General features: G+C 39.1%; 1 protein-coding gene across 10 annotated transcripts in view; it reads right to left on the reverse strand.

The window, feature by feature from the left end:
• Positions 1-27,000, reverse strand: part of ST3GAL3 (ST3 beta-galactoside alpha-2,3-sialyltransferase 3) — a 213,882-nt gene that overhangs the window by 174,194 nt on the left and 12,688 nt on the right. For 7 of the 10 annotated variants that reach the window (XM_027537519.1, XM_027537520.1, XM_027537518.1 and 4 more), the window contains exon 2: positions 10,480-10,624. The exons of 2 other annotated variants lie outside the window; for them this stretch is intronic. In XM_027537519.1, the coding sequence (XP_027393320.1) occupies positions 10,480-10,594 (115 nt within the window). In that variant the 5' untranslated portion in view covers positions 10,595-10,624. Of the gene's footprint in view, positions 1-10,479; positions 10,625-10,748; positions 10,983-27,000 lie in introns of those variants that run through there. One more of the 10 variants, XM_027537513.1, reaches the window with a different exon arrangement.

Below are 27,000 nucleotides of genomic sequence, written 5' to 3' on the forward strand. Positions count from 1 at the left end.
CAAAGTATTGGAGCTTCAACTTCAGCATCAGTCCTTCCAATGAATATTCAGAGTTGATTTCCTTTAGGATTGACTGGTTTGATCTCCTTGCTGCCCAAGGGACTCTCAAGAGTCTTCTCCAACACCACAGTTTGAAGGCATCATTCTTCTGTGCTCAGTCTTTTTTATAGTCCAACTCTCACGTCCATACATGACTACTGGAAAAACCATAGCCTGACTGTACGGACCTTTGTCAGCAAAGTAATGTCTCTGCTTTTTAATACGCTGTCTAGGTTTGTTACTGCTTTTATTAGTTTATTTTACACATACACATTTATATATGCCTTCCTGGTGAATTTCTCCTTTTATCATTAAGTAATGACCCTCTCTCATCTCTCTGTCTTAAAGTATAATTTGCTGAAATTAATATAGCTGTACCAAATGCTTATTGTTTATATATTTTCCATCCTTTTACTTTGAACCCATCTGTGTCTTTAAATTGAATACATATGTCTCATATTAGGACATAGTTAGATTCTACTTCATTAACCATTCTGATGGTTTCTGCCTTTAGCTGGAGTTTTAATCTGTTCACATTTAAATGTAATGATTTATACAGTAAGGACGAAGTCAACTGTCTTACAATTTGTTTTCCATTTCTCCCTTCTGTTTTTTTCTTCTTATATTTCTCTTTTCTGGGATTAACTGAAATTTTATAGTGCTCTATTTTATTTCTTCTATTGATTTCTTATATAAAAACTTCTTTTTGTTATTTTTTTTTTTACTAGTTATTCTACTAGGCAATAAGTAGAACATTGATAGGAACCATACCCTTCACTTATCAAAGTCAATATAATGCCTTTCTATATATGACATTTTATATTTACTCTACCCTTTACTTACTTTATACACAACATTCCTATTTCCCATTTCTTGTTTTTCACAAATGTAATAATCTTACAACAGCAAATTCCATTTACTCACCCCCCACTCTTTATGCAAGTGTTGTCCTATCTTTTTATTTCTACACATGTTCACAGCCTCACTTTACAGGGTCTTTATTTTTGCTTTAAGTAATTAGTTGTCTTTTAAGCAAGTTATGAGAAGAAAGGAAAAAAAGTCTCTCATATTTCCCATTATTTATCATTTCCAGTGATCTTCATTTTTTCCTGTGGATCCAACTTTCCATCTGGTATCACTTCCCACTTGCCTGAAGGATATCCTTTAGGATTCTTTTATTATACAGTTCTGCTAGCAACAAATTCTCTTAACTCTTCTCTATTTGAAAATGTCTTTATTTCATCCTCATTTTTGCAGGATATTTTCCTTAGATAAAGAATTCTGGGATGACAAGTTCTTGGTATTTTCTTTCAACATTTAAGAGCTTTCATTGTGTTCTTTTTGTTTATGGTGAAAAGTCAGTGGAATTTCTTACCCTCATACACAATGTTTCCTTTTCTCTGTCTTTCAAGGTTTTCATTTTTAAATTTCACAAGTTTCTGATGTACCTAGGTTTCCTCTCTCCCCCAATATTTATCCTTATTACAGTTTGCTGAGCTTCCTAGATCAGTTAATTTGTTTCCACCAAATTCAGGAAGTTTTCAGCCATTATTTCTTCAAACTATTTTTTCTGCCCAATTCTTATATTAAAAAATTTTTATATTGTCCCACAGGTCCCTGAGGTTCTGTTCATTTTTCTTCAATATTTTTTTTTCTTTCTGTGGCTCAGATTGGATAATTTCTATTACACTCTCTTCAAGTTCATTGACTTCCTCTGTTTTATCCAGTCTAGTATTAAATGAAAAATTCATTTCTGTTCCTATACTGTTCAGATATCGACTGTGCACTTGGTTCTTTTTCATAGCTTCTATTTATCTGCTAAGACTACTTATTGTTCACTATACTTCTTTTCATTCTTCAGATTATCAATAATAGCTACTTTATCGCCAAGTCCAAAATCTGGGCCAACTTACCCATAGACTTGGAGTTTTTCCTTGAATATGGATTTCATTTTCCTGTTTATATGTCTAGTAACTTACTGAACACTGGACACTGTAGATATTACATGTAGAAACTGAGTATTATTATCTTTCTCTGAAGAGCACTGATTTTTGCTTTAAGAGGCAGTGCAGGGGGCTTCCCTGGTGGTCCAGTGGTTAGGAATCTGCCTGCCAATGCAGGGGACACAGGTTCAATCCCTGGTCCGGGAAGATCCCATATGCTGCGGGGCAACTAAGCCCGTGTGCCACAACTACTGAGCCCATCCATGCTCTAGAGTCTCTGAGCCACAACTACCGAAGCCAACTACCTAGAGTCTGTGCTCCACGACAAGAGAGACCCCCACAGTGAGAAGCCCACACAACACATGAAGAGCCCTCACACAGCAACAAAGACCAAGCACAGCCAAAAATGAATGAATGAACAAATCTTAAAGAAAAACAAGAATGGAGGCAGTTCAGGGACTTCCCTGATGGTCCAGAGGTTAAGACTCTGCACTGCCATTGCAGGGGGCACAAGTTCAATCCCTAGTTGGGGAAATATTATCCCACATGCCATGCAGTACAGCCCAAAAAAGAAAAAAAAGTAGTAGTTCAATTACTGCCTGATCACCTTGAACTTATGTAGCCGTGATTTAATGCTGCGTTTAGCGTGGATCTGAGGAAAGCCCATGGTGTTTCATGCTTCTCTAACTTAATGGGACTCACCCACTCAAGACTTAGCAATATGCATTTAAGGTTCCTCCGCATCATCTCATGCCTTTGGTAGTTCATTTGTTGTTAGCACTTAATCATATTCCATTGTCTGGATGTACTACAGTTTAGTTATCCATTCAACTACTGAAGGACATCTAGGTTGCTTCCAAGTTTGCTTATGAATAAAACATCATAAACACACAACTTTAGGTTCTGGACACAATATTCATTTGGATAAATACCAAGGAATGTGATTGCTGGAGCATGGAGTATGTTTTGTTTCATAAGAAACTGTTATTTTCCAAACTAGCTGTACCATTTTAAATTTCCACCTGCAATGAATGAGTTCTCACTGTTCCACAACCTTGCCAGCATTTGGTATTATTAGTGTTCCAGATTTTGGCCATTCTAATAGGTATGCAGTGGTATCTCATTGTTATTTTAATTTGCATTTCCCTGATAATACATGATGTAGAGCATTTTTTCATGTTTATTTTCCATCTGTATACATTCTTTGTTGAGGTCTTTGGCTAATTTTTAAACAGGGTTACCTGTGTTCTCACTGTTGAGTTTTAAGAGTTCATATATTTTTAATAAAATCCTTTATCAGATGTGTCCTTTACAAATATTTTATTCCAAACTGTAAATTGTTTTTTCATTCTCTTTACAGAGCAGAAGCTTTTAATGAAGTCCAGTTTTTTACTGCTTTCTTTCACAAATTGTGCCTTTCGTGTTGTATCTAAAAGTGAAGTGAAAGTGAAGTCGCTCAGTCATGTCCGACTCTTTGTGACCCCATGGACTGTAGCCTACCAGGCTCCTCCCTCCATGGGATTGTCCAGGCAAGAGTACTGGAGTGGGTTGCCATTTTCCTTCTCCAGGGCATCTTCCCCACCCAGGGATTGAACCCAGGTCTCCCGCATTCCAGGCGGATGCTTTAACCTCTAAGCCACCAGGGTATCTAAAAAGTCATCACCAAATCCAAGGTCATGTAGGTTTTCTCCTCTATCTTCCAAAAATTTTAAAGTTTTATGTTTTACATTTAGATCTGTGGGGTGATCCATTTTGAGTTAATTTTTGTAAAAGATATAATGTCTATCTAGATTTTTTTTTGGGGGGGGGGATATATGGATGTCCAGTTGTTCCAGCACCAATTTGTTAAAACAACTATCTTTTCTCCATTATATTGCTTTTGCTCCTTTATCAACTGACTACATGTGGGTATATTTCTGGGCTCTCTATCAATGTTCCACTGCTCTATTTGTCTAATCTTCTGCCAGTACTACACTATCTTGATCACTGTAGCTTTACAATAAGTCTTAAAGTCAGGTCACACACTAGTAAAGTAATGCTTAAAATTCTCCAAGCCAGGCTTCAGCAATACATGAACTGTGAACTTCCAGATGTTCAAGCTGGTTTTAGAAAAGGCAGAGGAACCAGAGATCAAATTGCCACCATCTGCTGGATCATCAAAAAAGCAAGAGTTCCAGAAAAACATCTACTTCTGCTTTATTGACTATGCCAAAGCCTTTGACTGTGTGGATCACAATAAACTCTGGAAAATTATGAAAGAGATGGGAATACCAGACCACCTGACCTGCCTCCTGAGAAATCTGTATGCAGGTCAAGAAGCAACAGTTAGAACTGGATGTGAAACAACAAACTGGTTCCAAATAGGAAAAGGAATATGTCAAGGCTGTATATTGTCACCCTACTTATTTAACTTATATGCAGAGTATATCATGAGAAATCCTGGGCTGGAGGAAGCACAAGCTGGAATCAAGATTGCTGGTAGAAATATCAATAACCTCAGATATGCAGATGACACCACCCTTATGGCAAGAAGTAAAGAAGAACTAAGGAGCCTCTTGATGAAAGTGAAAGAGGAGAGTGAAAAAGTTGGCTTAAAGCTCAACATTCAGAAAACGAAGATCATGGCATCTGGTCCCATCACTTCATGGCAGATAGATGGGGAAACAATGGAAACAGTGTCAGACTTTATTTTTTGGGCTCCAAAATTAGTGCAGATGGTGACTGCAGCCATGAAATTAAAAGACGTTTGCTTACTCCTTGGAAGGAAAGTTATGACCAACCTAGATAGCATATTCAAAAGCAGAGACATTACTTTGCCAACAAAGGTCCTTCTAGTCAAGGCTACGGTTTTTCCAGTGGTCATGTATGGATGTGAGAGTTGGACTATAAAGAAAGCTGAGCACTGAAGAATTGATGCTTTTGAACTGTGGTGTTGGAAAAGACTCTTGAGAGTCCCTTAGACTGCAAGGAGATCCAACTAGTCCATCTAAAGGAGATCAGTCCTGGGTGTTCATTGGAAAGACTGATGTTGAAGATGAAACTTCAATACTTTGGCCACCTGATGCGAAGAGCTGACTCATTTGAAAAGACCATTTGAAAAGATGCTGGGAAAGATTGAGGGCAGGAGAAGAAGGGGATGACAGAGGATAAGATGGTTGGATGGCATCACCGACTCAATGGACATGAGTTTGAGTAAATTCTGGGAGTTGGTGATGGACAGGGAGGCCTGGCATGCTGCAGTTCATGGGGTCACAAAGAGTCAGACACAACTGAGCAACTGAACTGAACTGAAGGTGGAAACTTAGATAATTGATTTTAGATCTTTCTTCTTTTCTAATATATGTTTCAACACTATAAATTTCCCTCTGATCTTGCTATATCCCACTTTTTTAATCAGTTTGGCTATCATTTCATTCAGTTAAAAATATTTTTTAAAATCTCATATATTTATTTTTTGACCCATGTTGTACTTAGAAGTATACAGTTTAATTTTCATGTATTTGGGGATTTTCTAGTTATCTTTGTTTCATTGATTTCTAGTTTAGTTCTTTTGTGGTCTGAAAGAACACATTGTATGATTTCTATTCTTATAAATTTGTTAAGATGTTTATGGAAAAAGAATGAGATACTGCCATCTGTAGTAAAATGATGGACCTAGAGATTGTCACACTAAGTGAAGTAAGTCAGAGAAAGACAAATAGCCTATGATATCACTTATTTGTGGGATCTAAAATATCATACAAATGAACTTATTGACAAAACAGAAACAGGCTCATAGACGTAGAAAATAAACTTTTGGTTATCAAAGGTAAAAGATGAGGGGATAAATTAAGAGATTGGGATTAACATATATACACTACCATACATAAAACAGATAACCAGTAAGGCTCTGCTGTGAGCACAGGGAACTCTATTCAATGATCTGCAATAACCTATATGGAAAAAGAATCTAAAAAAGAATGGATATATGTATAACTGATTCACTTTGCTGGATACCTGAAACTAACATAACATTGTTAATCCACTATATCCAAGAATAAACAAAAAAAATACAATACAAATGAACTTACCAACAAAACAGAAATAGACTCACAGACATGGAAAACAAATTTACAGTTACCAAAAGGGAAAAGGGGGAGAGGGGTTAAATTAGGAGTTTGATATTAGCAGATACAAAGTATTATACATAAAATAAACAAGATCCTCCCTATATAGCATAGAGAACTATATTCAATATTATGGAATAAAATATAATGGAATATATATGTATATGTGTATTTGTGTATATATATGTATTAAATTGAATCGCTTTGCTATATGCTAGAAATGAACATAACATTGCCAAATTAGCTATACTTGAAGGGGAAAAAAAAAGATGTGTTTTACGGCCCAGAACATGGTCTATCTTGAATGTTGCATGTGAACTTGAGAAGAAATGCATATCCTGTTGTTGCCAGGTGAAGTAGTCTATAGGCATCAATTATAGCCAATTGATTGATGGTGTGATTGAATTCAATTAGGTTCTTACATATTTCCTGCCTGCTGGATCTGTTCATTTTTGACAAAGTGGTGTTGAAGTCTCCAACTATGATAGTATTCGTCTACTACTCTTTGCAATTTTACTGATTTTTGCCTCACAGTTTGAGGCTCTATTAGGTGCATACACATTGAGAATTTTTATGCCTTGTCAGAGAACCAACCCCTTTATCATCATGTCGTGCCTTCTTTATCAGCGATAACTTTCCTTGTTTTGAACCCTGCTTTGTCTGAAATTAACACATCTACTCCTACCTGTTTTGACTAGTGTTAGCACCGTATATTTTTCTCCATTTACTTTTAATTTATATGTGTCTTTATAATTAAAATGGGTTTCTTGCAGACAACAGGCAGTTGGGTCTTGTTTGTTTGGGCCAATCTCTGTCTTATAATTGGTGCATTTAGACCACTGATATTCAAAGTGACTACCAATATATTTGGAGTAATACCATATTCATTACAGTTTTCTATTTGCTGCCCTCATTTGTTGTTCTTATTTTTATCCTCTACTCTTTTTATGCTTTTTATGGTTTTAATCGAGCAATTTATGATTCTATTTTCTTTCCTTTTTTAGCATACAGGTTCTACTTTTTAAACTTTTTTTTAGTGGTTCTCTCCAGATGCGGTGGCAAGGGTCTGCCCTGCGTGCTCTTCTCTCTTACAGAGCCAAGAGGAGTTGACTTTTCAGTCTGTTCCGTGTTCCATTTGTTGTTAGTCAGAGTGGCAACCTCCAAGCCCCTTAACATGCAGAACGGGAAACCTCAAGCTACAGAACTTCTAAAAACACATTGATAACTAGGACCAATCTCACACAGCAAACCTTTAGATTAAGCACCTGACCCAAGCCCTGGCAATCTGACTAAGCACTGGCCACATGCAGCTCTAAACTGCTCAAGAGAGAACAGTTTGCATCTTTCTATTAATACCACATGCCTTGGGATTAATTCTTAAAATCTCCTAGCAGGAAGGAATTCCATGCTCTAACATGGCATTTCACACAGACCTCTCTTTTAGAATATGACACATTATAGTAGTTGATTTATTTCTTTCTCATGTTATAGGCTGAGAGCATAAAGTCTACCTTCATCTTATATGCAGTTTACATAGAACAGTTTGGACCATAATAAGAACATATTGCTTACTGAATAAATCAGTTGATAATAAAAAACTCTTGACTCCCCTTCTTTCCCCCAACGTGATGGAATCCTAATATGTAACCTAGGTTAAGTCATAAATGAATAAAAATTAAGGAAAATAATGCCAAAGACATTTATTTTTCAAGCTTGGTAGTGCCCTCTAAGCTCCACAGATGAGAGACAAACTCTTGATCACTGAGCCTCTTTGAAGCCTCAGTTTCTACATCTGTAAAAGAGGATAATAATAATCAATGTAAACTATGAGGTTATGAATATAAAGCTCTCATTACGATACATACAGTAGACACTCAACAAATTATTATTTTCATTTCATTATTATTAGCAGCAGCATCAATACTGTCAAACCATCACTTACAATTCAGTACACAGTAGCCATTTGCTTTAGAAATTCCTTCAGCTTGACCTTGTTGACTGAGTAAAGGTTACAAGGTAAAAGATAACCCCTGAGTTGGTAAGACATTAGGGTTGATCACATTACTCCATCCTCTGATATTACAGCACAAAAACAACATGCTATAGTAAGGAGGTCTAAAAAACCCATTCGAGGTCAAATATCTGAAAGGCGTGAGAGAATAACAGAAAAGATGTGGATAGTGGGTAGTCAGCTAATAACTAACTCAAAGCAGATGATAACTGTTAACAAACTATGGAACCTACAGCACAAGAACAGCAACTGTCACCTCCAACCTAATAAACCCCTTGTCGCCTGGAGGACTTTCTTTCTCTTCTTATTTTCCTCCCCTTTTCTTTCTTCACCTCTATCCTGACACTATGATTTCTTCTCTGAGTCTCTCTGTTCTTTCTTTTTACCAATTGAAATATAGAATTAATTTATATTCTTAATATTTATTATACTTTTCAGTAAAATAATGAAAATATGTTTAAAGAAAGAAAATCAGGACTCAATTCCAGTTCTAATAATTAGCTATGTAACTTGGGTAAATTAAACTAAACACTTTAGTTTGCTCAAATGGAAAATAGAGATAATAGCCTCTTCACATGGTTATAGTAAGAAGTAAATTAAATTTGTAAATTATCTAGCCTAAAACCTGACACACAATAGGTCTTCCATAAAGTTAATGTCCTTCTCAATTTCTCTAGAAAAAAATCATCTAATCCTTGGCTATGTCTTCCACAGTACCTCTTAACAGAGAAGGAAATCCTCCCATTCCTTGTACATATTCCCATCATTTTTATGAATATAAATGAACCCAACCATTACAGATATGGACAATGCTGCTAACTACAGAATTTTACACTGCAGTGATATAAACTCCAGAGAAGGCAATGGCACCCCACTCCAGTACTCTTGCCTGGAAAATCCCATGGACGGAGGAGCCTGGGAGGCTGCAGTCCATGGGGTCGCTAGGAGTCAGACACAACTGAGTGACTTCACTTTCACTTTTCACTTTCATGCATTGGAGAAGGAAATGGCAACCCTCTCCAGTGTTCTTGCCTGGAGAATCCCAGGGACGGGGGAGCCTGGTGGGCTGCCATCTATGGGGTCGCAGAGAGTCGGACACGACTGAAGCGACTTAGCAGAAGCAGATATAAACTCTCCTTACTCTGGGTCCTCTCCTTGATCTTAAGATAAGTTGGAACAGAAAAATTTAAATAGAAACACAAAGTAAGTAATGATAATTATAAGCTATGCATTTAAGAGGCACTTAAACATTACTCATAAAACAATAATATGAAAAGTATAACACTATGCTTTTAAAACTGGCTTAAAGCTGCTTCAGTACTTTGGACCATGTGAGAAAATTATGAACAACCTCACAGGAATAGTTCCCACATTAAGGAGTCAATACAGTAGCAGGCCAATTGCCAGCTGCCTCTTCCAACTTATTCTAACTCAGTTAACCTCCGAGCTAGAGACTGACTCTACTCTCAAGTGAATTCCACACTGGTATCCAATAAGTGTTTGTAAAAACAGAACTATTCTAGAGAAAAGACATTAGGAATCAGCACAGACTACCCAAACTTTACTGCAGCCAGTTCAGACAGCCATGAGACAAAACAACCAAAAGGAGAACCACGTGTGGCCACCATGTGGCACTTGAAAGACAGCCAAGAAGGCACTGTTCAGAGGCTGGTGCGGCTCAGTGCAATTCTTCAACTGCAAACCCCAAACCACAATGCAGGCGACACTGAGTGAACCAGAAGCAAGCTGGTGTTGGGGAGGCGGGTCAGAAAGCCATACAGAAAAAAGTATAACCCATGAAATGACTGCCACGGGAGAAAGGGCTAGGAGCTACTGGGTAGGGGGAAAAGCCATTATTCTATTCAGGTACAAGTTCAGTACCAACAAGGGCTAAAAAGATGAAGTAGACAAAAGTTCTTTAGGGAAAATAAAACAAAGAGAGTGTTAAATTAAAAGCTGAAAATCCAAGGAAAGGGTAAAGATGCATGCTTTAAGGGCATTAGAAAACCAACTTCAACAGCAAGCCCCAAGATGATAACTGGCAAATGGGAGTGGTAGTAAAGTATAATAATTTGAAAGAACAACATTGGAGTACCAGAAGTACTGGTATGGTTTGGAATTTTATTGAAGATAAAATAGCACATTTTCCTTAAGTTCATAAAAAGATTTGCCATGGCATGCAGTTTTTATAAAACATCAAAGTTCTCACCCTAGAGCAACAAAAGTGGTGGATGGTTTCTGAGCCTAAGTTCCAGGAAGCTCAGTTTACTCTCAGTGCTCATCTCTGAAGAATCTGAGAGCACTGCAGCCACGGGAAAGCCCCATAACTGATCCACAGCAGGCTTTTTCTGAGGGTAGGCTAGAGTGCGACCATACTTACTGGAGTCCTCCCACTGGAGTAAATGTAGCTTCCATGCAGAATAATACAAAAATCCCAGTACCAGAAAAAGGCAGAGGGCTAGCAGCAGATTGCGAACAAATATCAACAGTCCCATCTTCACATGATCTACAATTTCCTACATGACCTAAAAAAAAAAACACAACAACAAAGAAAAACAATTTAGGTCTTAACTGATAAAGCAATCATCTTACTGATATACTCTACCTTAGAATAAGTATTTATAGGACAATTTCCAAATGAAGAACAACCTGGAATTATCACTGATTGATGACGTGGCATCCTCCGACCTGCTCAAGCCTGGCTCAAAGGACAGCTTCACCATCACTCAGCATCCAAGCCAGCTGTCACCCTCGTGTCTCTCCTCTCGCTCACTCCTAACACCAAATCAGTGACCAAACTGGCAATTCCAACCTCGCAAGTAAATCTCAAATCATACCTGCTTCCCACCGTTGCCCACCTAAGCCCTGACACCACCATATTCCCACAACACAAGTTGCCCTGCCTCCAAATCTGCGTCTCCCTAATCCATTTTCCACACAACACAAAGGGCAGTCTATTAATAACACAAAATTTAACCCTACTTCCTGGCGTAAACCCCTTTGCGCTAGTGTTCTACTGCTGCTCTAGCAAATTACCACAAACTCAGCAGCCTGAAGCCACTCAAATTTATTATCTCAGAGCTCTAAAAGCGGCAAGTCCAGGTGCAGCATGGCTCAGCAGGGCCCTCTGCATAGGCTATCCCAAGACCAAAACCAGAGGCTCGGGAGGGCTGCATTCCTTTCTGCAGACTCTGGGGATGAGCACGCTTCCAAGCTGCTCCAGGCTAAATTCGGTTCCTTACAGCTGTAGGGCCTCACTACCTTGCTGGTTATCAGACAGTCTGCTTTAGTGTTCCTCTTCAGATTTTCCATGTGGTACCCTTCAGTCACGGTGGGTTAGGTTCCTCTTGCACTGATCTCTCCAACTTCCCCTTTAACCACATCTTGCTTCTGTTTCCAGGCAGAGGAACCTCCTTGCTTTTCAGGTTCATGTGATTAGACAGGGCCCACGTGAATAATCTAGGGCAACCTCCCTATTTAAAGTCTGAAGCTTTAATTTCATGCGCAAAGACCCGTCTGCCATGTAAAGTAACATATTTACAGATTTCAGGGATTAGTGTGTGGACAGCTTTGGTTGTTTTTCCTCATTGTTGTTGTTTTGGGTTTTGATTGTTTTTTTCTTACAGTGCTATGTGGCTTGTGGTATCTTAGTTCCCCAACCAGGGATCAAACCTGGGCCCCTTGCAGTGGAAGTGAGGAGTCATAAACACTGGACTGCCAGTAAATTCCCACGTATGGACATCTTGGAGGGACCATTCTCCTTAACACACCCTTCATTAAATTCTCAGTTCCGGTAAGACAAAGTAATTGCTCCTCAGGAGTCTAGCAGCTTCTGACTGCACCCCTATTTACTCTCCAACCACCCCTTGCTCCTCCCAACCTCACTTGCGCCCTATGCTCTAGCCCCTCTTCTTTCTATTCATTGAACAGTTCTTGTTGTTACTCTCCTCAAGGTCTGTCTGGAATTTATTCTCTACCACCCTGCTATTTCACCTGCTGCACATTCTTTGATACTTACCTTAAATGTAACCTCAGTCAAGATGACTTCCTAGGATCACTCTTCCCTACCCCTACTAAGATATCTAAGACATGAAATAATCTATGAGAAATATTATAAATATTATATCCTATATATAAACATTATACATGAAGTGGTAAAAAGTTAGCATCTTCAGACTATATAATCATCCACCTAAAAAAGCCAAGAGACTCAACTGAAAAACCGTTAGAACTAATAGAAAATTGAATAAAGTAGGTGATTATATGATTTACTTACAAAATCCAACAGCTTCTTAAAAACTATACCAGCAATAATCAATTTAAAAAATGTAAGGGGAGAAAATTCCACTCATGATATGGCAACAAAATCTACAAAATACCTAAAAATAAACTTCAGAAGAAATGAACAAGATTTTCACCAAAGGACATAAAAGATCCAAATAAATAAACAGGTTTCCAAGTGACAAAATTCAAAAATGGAAACATGTCAGTTCTCCTGAAATGTCAGTTCTCTATAAATTTAGTCTAAAGCCAGTCAAAATCCATGTTTTTGTTTGTGTTTTTTTTAACTTAGATCTAACAATCTGAGGGCTTCCCAGGTGGCACATTGGTAAAAGAATCCACTTGCCAATAGAGGAGATGCAAGAGACTCGGGTCCAATCCCAGGGTTGAAAAGATCCCCTGGAAGAGGAAACCCTCCAGTACTCTTGCCTGGAGAATCCCATGGATGGAGGAGCCTGGCGGGCTACAGTCCATGGGGTTGCCAAGAGTTGGACACGACTGAGCAACTGAGCACACACTCACACCAAGTTAATCTGAAGAGTTCATACCCAAGAAGAGTGAAGAAACTTTTTGATGAAATGAAGATTTGCCTTACCATATTAAAACCAACTCAAAGCTATAATTATTAAGCTGGATGGGTACTGGCACAAGAAAAGACAAATAGATCAATGGAACAGAACAGAGTCTAGAAATGAGCTGTCTCAATAAAGAGACACATACAGACATGGATACATACACACATATATAACTGAATTTATCCATATATTTGAATTTACAATAGGCATGTAAGGTTTTTAAAAAGATACGAAGGATACATAGCTAACTGTTGATGTAGTTACCTCTAAGAAATAGTATAGGACAATGAAAAGTACTTTTCCCTTCATACACTTTGAAATAAATTTGTTATAGGTCACAAGTATTGCCTCTATAATTTTGAAAATTTAAAAAATCAGACATATGGGACTTCCCTGGTGATCCAGTGGTTAAGACGTCGCCTTCCAATGCAGGCGGAGCAGGTTCAATCCCTGGTAGGTGAGCTAAGATCCCACATGCCTTTCAGCCAAAAAAGAAAACTTAAAAAAACAGAAGGAATACTGCAACAAATTCTATAAAGACTTTAAGAAAATTAAAAAATAAAAGTCAAACATAAACAAATGGGACCTAATCAAACTTATAAGCTTTGGCATAGCAAAGGAAACCATAAACAAAACAAAACGACAACCTACAGACTGGGAGAAAATACTTGCAAACAATGTGACTGACAAAGGCTTAATTTCCAAAACACACAAACAGCTCATATAACTCAGTAACGAAAAAAAAAAGTGAATAAACAAACCAATTAAAAATGGGCAGAAGACTTAAATAGACAGTTCTCCAAAGAATACATCAGATCAGATCAGATCAGTCGCTCAGTCGTGTCCGACTCTTTGCGACCCCATGAATTGCAGCACGCCAGGCCTCCCTGTCCATCACCAACTCCCAGAGTTCACTCAGACTCATGTCCATCGAGTCAGTGATGCCATCCAACCATCTCATCCTCTGTCGTCCCCTTCTCCTCTTGCCTCCAATCCCTCCCAGCATCAGAGTCTTTTCCAATGAGTCAACTCTTCGCATGAGGTGGCCAAAGTACTGGAGTTTCAGCTTCAGCATCATTCCTTCCACAGAAATCCCACATACCTATAGTCAATAGGCACATGAAAAGATGATCAACACTGCTGACTATCAGAGGCATACAAATCAAAATGTCATTGAGGTAACAACTCACATTGGTCAGGATGGCCATCATGAAAAAAATCTACAAATAACAAATGCTGGAGAGGGTGTGGAGAAAAGGGAACCCTCCAACACTGGTAGTAGGAAATGTAAGTTCGTATAGCCACTACAGAAAACAGTCGGAAGGTTCCTCAAAAAAATAAAAATCGAGTTGTCATATTTTCTAGTGATAGCACTCGTGGGTATATAACTGGAGAAAACTCTTAATTCAAAGATACATGCACCCTGATGTTCATAACAGCACTTTTCACAATGTCCGCTGACAGATGAATGGACAAAGAAGAGGTGGTGTCTATATACACAATGGAGGACTACTGAGCCATAAAAAGAATGAAGTAATGTCATCCGCAACCAGATGGACGGACCTAGAGATGATTAAACTAAGAAAGAGAAAGACAAACACCATGACATCATTACATGTGGAGTCTAAAGTGCATGACACAAATGAACTTATGTGCAAAACAGAAACAGGTTCTCAGACAGAATACAAAGTCATGGTTACGCAAGGGGAAGGGGCGGGGAAGGACAAACCGGGGCTTTGGGATGAACAAGTACAGGCTACTATATATAAAATAGATAAATGTCCTACTATATATAGCCCAGGGAACTCTATTCAGTACCCTAATAAACCATAATGGAAATGAATATGTAAAATAATATATGTATACATACACATATATTACTTTACTGTACATCAGAAACTAATATTATAAATCAACTACACTTCAACTAAAAAAAAAAAAAAAACAAATTCAGTTCAGTTCAGTTGCTCAGTCATGTCTGACTCTTTGCAACCCCATGGACTGCAGCACACCAGGCCTCCCTGTCTATCACCAACTCCCAGAGTTTACTCAAACTCATGTCCATTGAGTCAGTGATGCCATCCAACCATCTCATCCTCTGTCGTCCCCTTCTCCTCCTGCCTTCAATCTTTCCCAGCATCAGGGTCTTTTCAAATGAGTCAGTTCTTCGCATCAGGTGGCCAAAGTATTGGAGTTTCAGCTTCAACATCAGTCCTTCCAATGAATATTCAGGACTGACTTCCTTTAGGACGGACTGGTTGGATCTCCTTGCTGTCCAAGGGACTCTCAAGAGTCTTCTTCAACACCACAGTTCAAAAACATCAATTCTTCAGTGCTCAGCTTTCTTTATAGTCCAACTCTCACATCCATACATGACTACTGGAAAAACCAAAGCTTTGACGAGAGGGACCTTTGTTGGCAAAGCAACGTCTCTGCTTTTTAATATGCTGTCTAGGTTGGTCATGTCTTCCTTGGTGGCTTACATAGTAAAGCACCTGCCTGCAATGCAGGAGACCTGGGTTCAATCCCTGGGTTGGGAAGATCCCCTGGAGAAGGAAATGGCAACCCACTCTAGTACTCTTGCCTGGAAAACCCCATGGATGAAGGAGCCTGGTAGGCTACAGTCCATGGGGTTGCAAAGAGTCAGACATGACTGAGCAACTTCACACAAGGTTGGTCACAACCTTTCTTCCAAGAAGCAAGCGTCTTTTAATTTCATGGCTGCAGTCACCATCTGCACTAATTTTGGAGCCCCAAAAATAAAGTCTGTCACTGTTTCCATTGTTTCCCCATCTATCTGCCATGAAGTGATGGGACAAGATGCCATGATCTTCGTTTTCTGAATGTTGAGCTTTAAGCCAACTTTTTCACTCTCCTCTTTCACTTTCATCAAAAGGCTCTTTATTTCCTCTTCACTTTCTGCCATAAGGGTGGTGTCATCTGTATATCTGAGGTTATTGGTATTTCTCCCAGCAATCTTGATTCCAGCTTGTGCTTCCTCCAGCCCAGCGTTTCTCATGATGTACTCTGCATAGAAGTTAAACAAGCAGGGTGACAATATACAGCCTTGACGTACTCCTTTCCCTATTTGGAACCAGTCTATTGTTCCATGTCCAGTTCTAACTGTTGCTTCCTGACCTGCGTACAGATTTCTCAGGAGGCAGGTCAGGTGGTCTGGTGTTCCCATCTCTTTCAGAATTTTCCAGTTTGTTGTGATCCACATAGTCAAAGGCTTTGGCATAGTCAATAAAGCAGAAGTAGATGTTTTTCTGGAACTCTCTTGCCTTTTTGATGATCTAATGGATGGTGGTAATTTGACCTCTGGATCCTCTGCCTTTTCTAAATCCAGCTTGAACATCTGGAAATTCATAGTTCATGTACTGTTGAAGCCTGGTTTGGAGAATTTTGAGCATCACTTTGCCAGCATATGAGATGAGTGCAATTGTGCGGTAGTTTGAACATTCTTTGGCATTGCCTTTGGGACTGGAATGAAAACTGACCTTTTCCAGTCCTGTGGCCACTGCTGAGTTTTCCAAATTTGCTGGCATATTGAGTGCAGCACTTTCACAGCATCATCTTTTAGGATTTGAAATCGCTCAACTGGAATTCCATCACCTCCACTAGCTTTGTTTGTAGTGATGCTTGCGAAGGCCCACTTGACTTCGCATTCCAGGATATCTGGCTCTAGGTGAGTAATCACACCATCGTGATTACAATACATTATAAAAATATAAATTGGTATACTCTTTGAGGAGCAATGTGGAAGTACAGGTATCCCCTGTTTTTTGACAGTTCAATTTACACCACTTTGCTTCCATGAAACCTATGTCATTATCTGTTTTTACTAAATGAAAGAAATTCAGAGATCTTCACTTTTATGAAGAGATGCAAAGAGCTTTCAGTATCTTTTGCACCTAGCAGTTGTAGAGGCAGCAAGCACCCAGAGCAGTGAGCGTGGCACCGCCAACTTCCTTTCCCAGTAACTATACTCAGCGTCTCCACAACAAGCCAACATGGCTTTGAAATCTTTTTATGAGCATCTGAACTTCATCTTGATTTATTTTGTGCAACTCTTAGCAAGATGTGTCCTAAGGTTTCAGAAAGGCCTAAGAGAACTTGTAAGAGTGTCATGCTCAGCATAAAAATGAACATAATTAAGCATTTAAACTGTAGTGAACCAAATAAAGATGCATTTGCACTGAACTTGCCTGTGTCCACCATTCAAACTGTTTACACTCTGAAAGAATACTGAATGCTGAAAAAGTTACGATTGGTTCTGCTAGTAGACAAAGTGTTCTCTTTCAATTGGCATCCAGTAACGTTACGACAAATTGGAAAGTCTACTGCTTGAGTGGATTGATGCATGTACAAAGCATGTTCCTTCATTAACTTATCTTATATTTAAGGAGATATCAGTCTTTTCAAAAAGATGAAACAGAAAGCTCTGGATGGGGAATTCCCTGGTCGTCCAGACGTTAAAACTCTCATGACCAATAGCCTGGGTTCAATCCCTGGTCAGAGAACTTTTAGTTTTAACGCCACAAGCCATACAGTGCAGCCAAAAAAAAAAAAAAAGAATTAGAAAGAAAGAAAGGAAGCACTAGACAATGGTGATGGTAGTGTTACAAGAGTAAAATTTAAAGGCACCTATGGATGGTTGCATTGGTTTCTGAGGTGAGGGCAGCTTCATAGCTTAAAGGTTACTTGTAAGAGTGCTTTGGCTGATACTGGAGCTGCTGAAAAGCTCCCAGAAGAACAGAAAAAAGTAATTACAGAAAGTGGCTATTCACATAAGCATTTGATTACAGCAAAATTGTAATTTACTGGGAAAAAAAATACTGAGCAAGACGTTTATTTCAAGAGAAGAAAAGCAAGCTGAGGGACACAAGGCGTCAAAGGAGAGGTTTACCCTAGTGCCTACTATTGACACCACTGGTGACGGCTGTCCTAAGGCCTCAACTAATGTACCACTCAGGAAATCTGAGGGCGTTCAAGGCATTGGTAAGAATACACTTCCCATTATGTTTCATTCACATCCAAGTAGTTGGAATATCCAAGTGATTTTTTTTCTGAGTACATGACTGGGTATGTTAGTCCTTCTGATGAAAAATACTGCTGAGAAAATAACCTCGATAACAGGTGTCTCGTGATTATGGATAATTCTGCTGCTCTCCACCTGGTATTACCAGGTATAGCAGTAGCATTCATGGTGTATTCCTACCACCAAATATGACACTGTTGCTGCAACTGTGTGACTAAGGCCTTGGAGCCACAATTGAGGCTTACTATATGCAAAAAGCGTGATGCATCTTATTATGTGCCACTGAAAGAGAAGAAAACTCCAAAGCATCTTTATGAGAGATTGGAAAGACTAAAATATAAAGTGGGCAATTGCTAGATTCAGATATAGAGACTAAACAAGTGGTTCCCAGTGGGGAAAGGGAAGCAGGGAGGGGCCGTACAGGGATGGGGAAACAAAAGGTTATTATGGGATTATATGAAACCTTGTGTGTGAAACTTTTGAAAACCAAAAAGCGCTACAGAATTTAAAGAATATTTCATTCAATAAAAAATACAAATAAGCAAAACACAAATTTATTAATTAAATTGGCAACTGCTAACCGTGGAGATACTTTCAACAGGCTAAAAGTCTTACTGAGAAATGGCATTTGGAAGAAACTGTGTCCTGAAGTAATAAGCAATTTTAGGGTTTCAAATCAACAATAAGTGTGGCAACAATGACTACAGCTAAGGAGGCTGGGTTTGCAGAAGCTGATGAAGACGTTGAAGTGTTTTGGCATTCTACGACCAAGAACTGACAAACAGCTGCTGCAACTGCAAGGGTAAAGGATATTGACGGAAACCGCCCCAAAGTGAAGTCATCCACAACTGAAATGTAAAGCACTCACAGAGATTTTTCACTATGACTGAGTGCTACAATGACTGCAGAAAAGTATGACTTTAATTTTGAAAGGACATGCAAATTTAGGGCAGGTGTGCAGGATGCTTTGAGTGCCTATAAAGAACAGAGTGATAGAAAAGTGTGTTAGGCTAAGCAATCAAGTACACTGTCCTATTCAAGCCTGTCACAGCAGCCAGAGCAGACAACAGAACTCAGCCTTGGACATCAAGGCAGACAGCCATAGAAGATGTAGATATAAGTGACCTGCTTGATCTGTTGGATTCAGATTATAATGAGAAGTTGATAAATGACCCGCTTCCCCTTTCTCCTACACCATAGTCTGTACCTCTGAACCTCGCACCACCCCAACCTCTGACAATTCAGCCTAACACACCATCACCACCGCCTCTTAACCTTGCTCTCTTCCTGATTCTGGTGAGTGAAACAATACCATAAATACATTATTTCTATCTTATACAGGCTGTGTATTTATCAAGTCATTTCTGCTTTCACTATATATTAGTGTTAGGAGGAGAAGGGGACGACAGAGGATGAGGTGGCTGGATGGCATCACTTACTCGATGGATGTGAGTCTGAGTGAACTCCGGGAGTTGGTGAGGGACAGGGAGGCCTGGCGTGCTGCGATTCATAGGATCGCAAAGAGTCGGACACGACTGAGTGACTGATCTGATCTGATCTGATGTAGTGTTATTTTAGGTTTTAAGTGTTATTTGGTATGCTTTGGTAAGTTATTTTTTTGGGTCTGGGAACACTCAAAAAGTTCTCCATATAAATTAACGTAATTGTTTCTTTGCTTTCTAGCACTTCAGCTTATGAAAAGTTTCATAGGAATGCTGTACTTTCAGGTGACAAGGGAAACCTATAGCTATTGAAATTTACAATATTCATACACCTTGACTCACCATTTCTATGACTTTTTTCTAAAGCAACACTTCAACAAATATTTTAAAAGACACGTGCATGGATATTTATCAGCAACAATGATTATAAGAGCAAAATACCTGAAACAACTCAAATGTCGATCAATAGGGAACCAGACAAATACATTACGATACAACTACACAAGGCTATCAATATCACTGCTCCCACTGAGGTCACCACAGGAGGTAGACAGCAAAGGAGTTAACCAAAGGAAGTTAGTGACAAGATTTCCTGCAGCTGTCAACATCTTCTATGGCTGTCTGCCTTGATGTCCAAGGTGGAGGTTCAGTGTCTGCTCTGGCTGATGTGACAGGCTCGAACAGGACAGTGTATTTGATTGCTTAGCCTCACACATTTTTCTGAGGCATGTCCTGACATAGAAAAATAGCTAGAGTATATTGCTTAAGTGAAAAACAAGTCTTGTAGAATAGTATGTATGTCAATGTATATACGGCCCCATACTGGTGGTAATAAGGACAACAGTAATATTTAAAATTAAGGTTAACAACAAAAAAAATAAAGTTAAGAAGGAAGCACACAGATGTAAGAATACACACCAAGCTGCTGACAATACTTATCTCCCAGAAGTGGGTATGGAGAGGGTATTTTTCATAATATATTCATATATTTAATTTCTGTACTCATGCAAGTAATAAATGCACAAAGTTTCCAAAGTGAAATAGAAATTGGAGACTCGTATTTTCAGTAGCACAAAGGATATGTACTGTGTCCAATCCTCCCACAAAAACAATGAAAACTTTAAGATATAAGAAGCCTGCCTACAAAAAGCAGGTGGTTCTTGGAAAGATTCTTCTTTCCTATTAAAAGGGGACTGAAGTGGCTGATCCCAGCCCTTCCCCATTCCTTCTGTCCTGAATGCAGATGTGACAACTGAACTGCCACAGCCAGTGACTTCAACCAAAGGCTCTGGCAGACACACGACCAATAGATTTACTATCTGTTCAACAGATATGACAGTGAGAATGGTGAACTAATCACCTATTTAATTTCTGACTTTTCCATTAAGGAAAAAGATCTACAAATAAAGAGGCAGAACAGTCTAAGGAGGAAACAGATTTCCAGAAGTAGATGACATTCAAAGCAGCAAGTAAGAGTGTAAAATAAGCCAAAACAAGGAGGAGCACAATATCCTGATATTCTGAAAGAGATGACATTTCAAACTCACTGCCAGGACAAAAGTTTGACAAGATATTCTAGTGGTGAGGCTGTGGGAAGAATCCTCATACGTTACTGGTGGTGGGAGGGATTTGGCAATATCTAACAAAATCACACAGGCTTCAACACTTTAACCAAATATTCTCACTTCTAAGAAACTATCCCAAAGATACACTGACAAAAACACAAAAAGACTTATGCACTGGCTGATTGCAGCACTCTGTAATATAAGAGAAAAAGTTCTCCAGTACACCTTCAAAAACTATCGTGTATTGACAAAACGTAGGATTATGCAGCCATAAACAGGAATGTGCTCTCTCTGTCTCTTTCTTTCTGAACAGTTTAATCTAAATGCCATTAGGCTTTAGGGGCCAGGCAAGGTAGGCACATATATCTGAAGTGAAGACAGAAGGGGCATCAGGCCATCGTGAGAAGTCTGGGAGTGACAGAAGGTGACAGAAGTCTGAGAGAAGACAGGCAGTGACATGGGACTGACCAAACAAATTAAATACACTGAGACTAAGAGGAGCCAAATTCTCAATGATGGAGACGTCAGTCGCAAATGTGCAAAAAGACTGTTGTTCAGTCGCTCAGTTGCATCCGACTCTTTGCGACCCCATGGACTGCAGCACGCCAGGCTTCCCTGTCCTTTACCATCTCCCAGAGCTTGCTCAAACTCATGTCAATCGAGTTGGTGATGCCATCCAACCATCTCATCCTCTGTTGTCCCCTTCTCCTCCTGCCTTCAATTTTTCCCAGCATCAGGTTTTTTTCTAATGAGTCAGCTCTTCACGTCAGATGGCCAAAGTATTGGAGTTTCAGCTTCAGCATCAATTCTTCTAATGAATATTCGGGATTGATTTCCTTTAGGATTGACTGCTTTGATCTCCTTACAGTCCAATGGACTCTCAAGAGTCTTCTCCAATAGCACAGTTCAAAAGCATCAATTCTTAGGTGCTCAGCCTTTTTTATGGTCCAACTCTCACATCCACACATGACTAGTGGAAAAACTATAGCTTTGACTATACGGACCTTTGTCAGCAAAGCAATGTCTCCGCTTTTTAATACGCTGTGTAGGTTTGTCAAGACTTCTCTTCCAAGGAGCAAGTAGGAAAAGATAAACTAGAATGCATCTTTTGGGATGTACTGGAATTGAAGGTATCAGTGTGAAGTGAAGGTTTTCAATATATACACATACAAAAACATAAAAATAACTACAGATGTGGACTGTGTGTGTGCTTTTGTGTGTGTACATGCATGGAAGTCCTAGCTCTGATCACTGAAAGGGCCCAGCAGCAGTCATATCCCAATAGCAATGAGCACATCTAGCACCAAGATCTTGGTTTTTAAATACCATTCTCCACTATGTGATAGGAACTAGGGATCCTTAGAAGAATGGCTGAACTCAGGGCTGAGGCAGAGAGGGCACAAGATAAGCCTGACGGTAGGAAAGTACTCAAAGAGAGACATGTCAAAAGGATAAAGCAGTCGGTTTGAGGGGCTCCTAATGGCCAGATCTGTGGCAATTTAGACTGATAATAACAGATTATGACCCATTAAATAAGAATTTAGTAAGTGAGGAGAGGATAAAGCTCTTCCTTAGAGTGGAAAGAATGTAGAATAATGTAATTAGAAAATTATTTAGCAATCATTTCAGGAATAACTCAGCTAAGAAACATCAAAGGATGCTAAAATTAATAAGTAATACTTTGAGAAATGGGACATCTTAAAGTATCTCCCCAAAAGAAACTTATTAATTACAGAGAGGAAAAGAGTAATTTTAAAATGCAGAAATCTGATAGGCACCACAATAAACTAGTTGAAAGATATATGGGGGTTCCTTGTTATATGCTTGCAACTTATTTGTAAGTCTGAGATGATTTCAAAATTAAAAGTCAAAAAAGAAAAAAAAATTAAACCAATGTGCATATAAATGTTCAAGTAAATATCAAGAGATTATGCAGCCAATTAAAATGCTGTTCATGAAAAAAATTTTAATGACAGAGAAATGCTTCTGAAATCATATTGAAGGAAAAAAGATACAAATATCATATCCTCAACTATTAAAAAGAAAAAAATTGGAATAAAAAGAAAACTAACAGATCCATGCAGAGAATCTGGTTTTTTCTGACTGTGGGAGCACACCTGGCCTCCCTGCATAGCCACAGAAAGCTGCAGGTTAAGAGCCGCAAATGCTCACAGCCAGCTCTCTTCAGCAGGCAGAGGGCGTGCAGCAGTTGGGCTCATCCCCTCCTCAGGCCTTCGTCTTAGCTCCAAGAAGGAAATGTCTCTCTTCTGTTCAAAGCTCAATGCAACAAGCACCAAGTGCCAGGGATTACTACAAGCCATGGAGGATACTAGACAGTCAAATTTAGACCCTGCCCTGGAGGAGTTTGACTTCTCACTCCCCATTTGCTCTTTCACCCACCACATCTGATCTGGCTTCTGCTCCCGCCTGTTGCTCAATAAGTTTACCACTGACCACTTAACTGCCAAAGCCACTGGACACCACAGGTCTCCCATCACTTGGCCTTTCTAAAGCATCTGAGACTGAGAGAGAGTACAGGGTGGTGTAAGAGCTCTTTCTCACCGTCTTGTCTTTAGCAACACCAACTCCTCTTTTAAGACTCTGTTCAAGTCTCATTTCCTTCAAAAAGTTTTCCTTAAACACTGCCCAACACTATGGCAATCTATGCTCTGGTAACACCCCATGCTTACCTCTGTCCGAGCACTTGTAAAATATCTTGTCTAAGGAATTAGCATATAATTTGAAAGCGGAATCTGTAACTTAGGTCTATGAATCACCCACAGTTAACAACACAGCACCTAGTACACAGCCCATTCAAGAAGTGTTTGTCTAAAGATCAAATAAATAAATATATTCTAACTATATTCCAACTCCAGATACAATATAATTTGCTCACATTACAAAAATATATACTAAAGACACAATCTGTGTGTGTGTGTGTGTGTGTGTGTGTGTGTGTGTGTGTGTGTAGAGAGAGAGAGATGGAGGTAGGGAGAGGGAGGAAGAGAGAGAGCATGAGCAATTTTAACCATAGAGAGAAGCTTGAGGTGTTGTATGTCTGAGTTTTTCTTATATTTTCATTCCACAGAGAAGGAAATGGCAGCCCACTCCAGTATTCTTGCCTGGAGAATCCCAAGGACAGAGGAGCCTGCCAGGCTACAGTCCATGGCGTCACAAGAGTCGGATACGACTGAGCAACTAACACACAGATACACCCAAGACAATCTCATTCCACTTCATTTACCATCCTTATGCTGACTGTCCCAAACTTGATATATTCCATCCAGATAGAAGACAGTTCCATCTCCATTTATTGAACTTTCGTTTTGGGCGGGGGGGGCGGGGTTCAGCCACACTGTCCAGCTTGTGGGATCTTAGTTTCCCAACCAGGGACTGAACCTTGGCCCCGGAAGTGAAAGCCCAGAATCCTAACCACTAAGCCACAGGGAATTTCCTCTATTTAACTTTTGTATCATCATCTAGATGTTTCGCAGATGTCTCAGACTTCCCCAGTAAACCCCCTTTCTCCAGTGTGTTCACTATTTCAATAAAAGGCAACACCTTCACAGAGGCGTCTGTCAAAAACCTGGAAATCAACCTTGACACTATCCTCCTTCTCACTCTTACCCTCCACATATAATCAATCATCAAGCCCTATGAATTTTACCTCTTAAATACTTCTTGAATCCATCCATCCCTCTATCTTCACTGCCACCACTATCTTTCAAGTCACTATAATCTTTTGCTTGGACGATTACCACAGTCTCCTAATAAACCTCCCATCTACATTATTTCATATGTGATAAATGTGATACATTACACTTTATAAATTTAAGGTATATAGCATGTTACTTTGATACATTTATATATTGTAATATGATTGCCATTTAAACAATACATGCCATATTACATTATAGCACAATATTATTGTCTGTATTCATTAGCTCTCTATGGGTTTACTACTTGCTAAGTCTGTACCCTAAACCAGCATCAGTCTTATCCCGCAATCCTTCATCCTCCGGTAACCTCCACTTATGCTCTTAACTTCTCACAGGTTTGCTTTTCAGACTCCACATTTAAGTGATGCTGTGTAGTACTTGTCCTTCCGACTTATCTCATTTAGCATAACGTGCTCAAGATCCATCCATGTTGTCACAAATGGCAGGATAGCCCCCTTTCTCGTGGCCAAAGAATATTCCATTGAATGTATGTATCACATCTTTTTTTAATCCATTTATCTATAGATGGGCATTTGTGTTATTTCAATATCATGGCTATTGAGAATAATGCTGTGATAAACAGGTGTGTACATATAATGCATCAAGATTCTGTTTTCATTTCCTTTGGGTACTCCCATATCCATTCTTGATCCTCTTCATTTTCCACATAGCAGCCAACGTGAATATTATTTCATTCCCAGGTTTAAACTTCTTAGCTTTCCCACTGTCTTTAGGGTAAAGTTCCAAAGCCCTTAACAGGGCCTGTAAGACTGGTGAATCTGGCCCCTGCCCACCTCTCCTCCCATCTCTCTTGTCATCTCTTACGACCTCACCTCTAAGAATCTGCAACAGGGAACATCTCTCAGTGTTTTGAACTTGCCATGCTGTCTCCTAATGGCAGGCTAAAGCCTCCTTGACCCTACCACTTCATCTAGCCAACTCCCACTCAGTCTTTGGAAGCCTTACCACACTGTAAGTTGGGTCTCCCTGTTAGAAATTCCCACAGCACATATATATCCCTATCCATTACATAGTGAGCTTATAATCACAAGTATTTACTTATCATGAGTAATGTGCTTAAAGTATATATTCTGGCTAATCCAGAAAGTGAACATGTCTATTTTATTCACCATTGCATTCCTGGTAGGTATTCAAAACCTACGTGCTCACTGACCAAATGTTCAATCACATATAGTCTGCTCAAAAAAAGGTACAAAAGGTATATAAATCTAGGTTATTTTAATTAACCATAAAAATTATATAAAAATTTGAACTCACTGAAACAAAATACACCAAAGTCTTGTCATTTGTAAAACATCCTACAATGTGGTTATTTTCTAATCTATACCTGGAACAATTTTTACTCTGAAATGTTAGAATTTTGCTGACCTTCAAGTATCAGGCATGATGAATATGAACTCAATTATTACAAAATTACATGGAGCAAAAACTACAAAGTATTTCCTGAACATACCTCCTGTGAATAATTTTGAGGCAAGCTAATTAGAAGTTATTACATACTATTTATTATCTGGGCTTCCCTGGTGACTCAGACGGTAAAGAATCCACTTGTACTGCAGGAGACCTAGGTTCAATCCCTGGGTTGGGAAGATCCTCTGGAGAAGGGGATGGCAACCCACTCCAGTATTCTTGGAGAATACCTGAAGAATCCCCGTAAACAGAGGAGCCTGGTGGGCTACAATCCATGGGGTCAAAGAGTCAGACACGACTGAGTGATTATGCACATTTATTACCTAGCTTCCTGAACAAGTTACTAAAAAAGTCATCAGTTTTTTAAATGGTTTTGCTGAATGCATACCTCCTTTTCAGACTATGCATGGCTAAGCAGATTTAAGTAGTTAATTAATGTGCAATACATTATAGAAGAATATTGCAGAATTGTAGATTTTCTAATTGCAAGTCAATGCAAGGGATAAACTAATATTGCTAATATTCATATAGTACCTACTGTGGACTAGCCAGAGTTCTAAAAGTTTTATATGATTTAACTCACTGCATCTTCTTAACAATCCTACAAGATTATCATTCTCATTATATAGAGAACAAACAGGCACAGAGAGAGAAAATTCTCTAAGATCACAGAGCCAGTAAGTGGCGGAGTGAGGATTCAAATTCAAATGATCTGCCTTTAATCATGTAACTCTTCACTTGAAGAGGCTATATGGGGGCAACAGAACAAAAATGAAATAGAACCAGTACAGAATCTAAATGAGAGTGGAAGAAAGGAAGGGGGAGAGTCAAGGGGAAGTGTAGTAAA

The sequence above is a fragment of the Bos indicus x Bos taurus genome, chromosome 3 (genome assembly GCF_003369695.1).
Source record: "Bos indicus x Bos taurus breed Angus x Brahman F1 hybrid chromosome 3, Bos_hybrid_MaternalHap_v2.0, whole genome shotgun sequence".
In the NCBI taxonomy this organism is placed as follows: domain Eukaryota; kingdom Metazoa; phylum Chordata; class Mammalia; order Artiodactyla; family Bovidae; genus Bos; species Bos indicus x Bos taurus.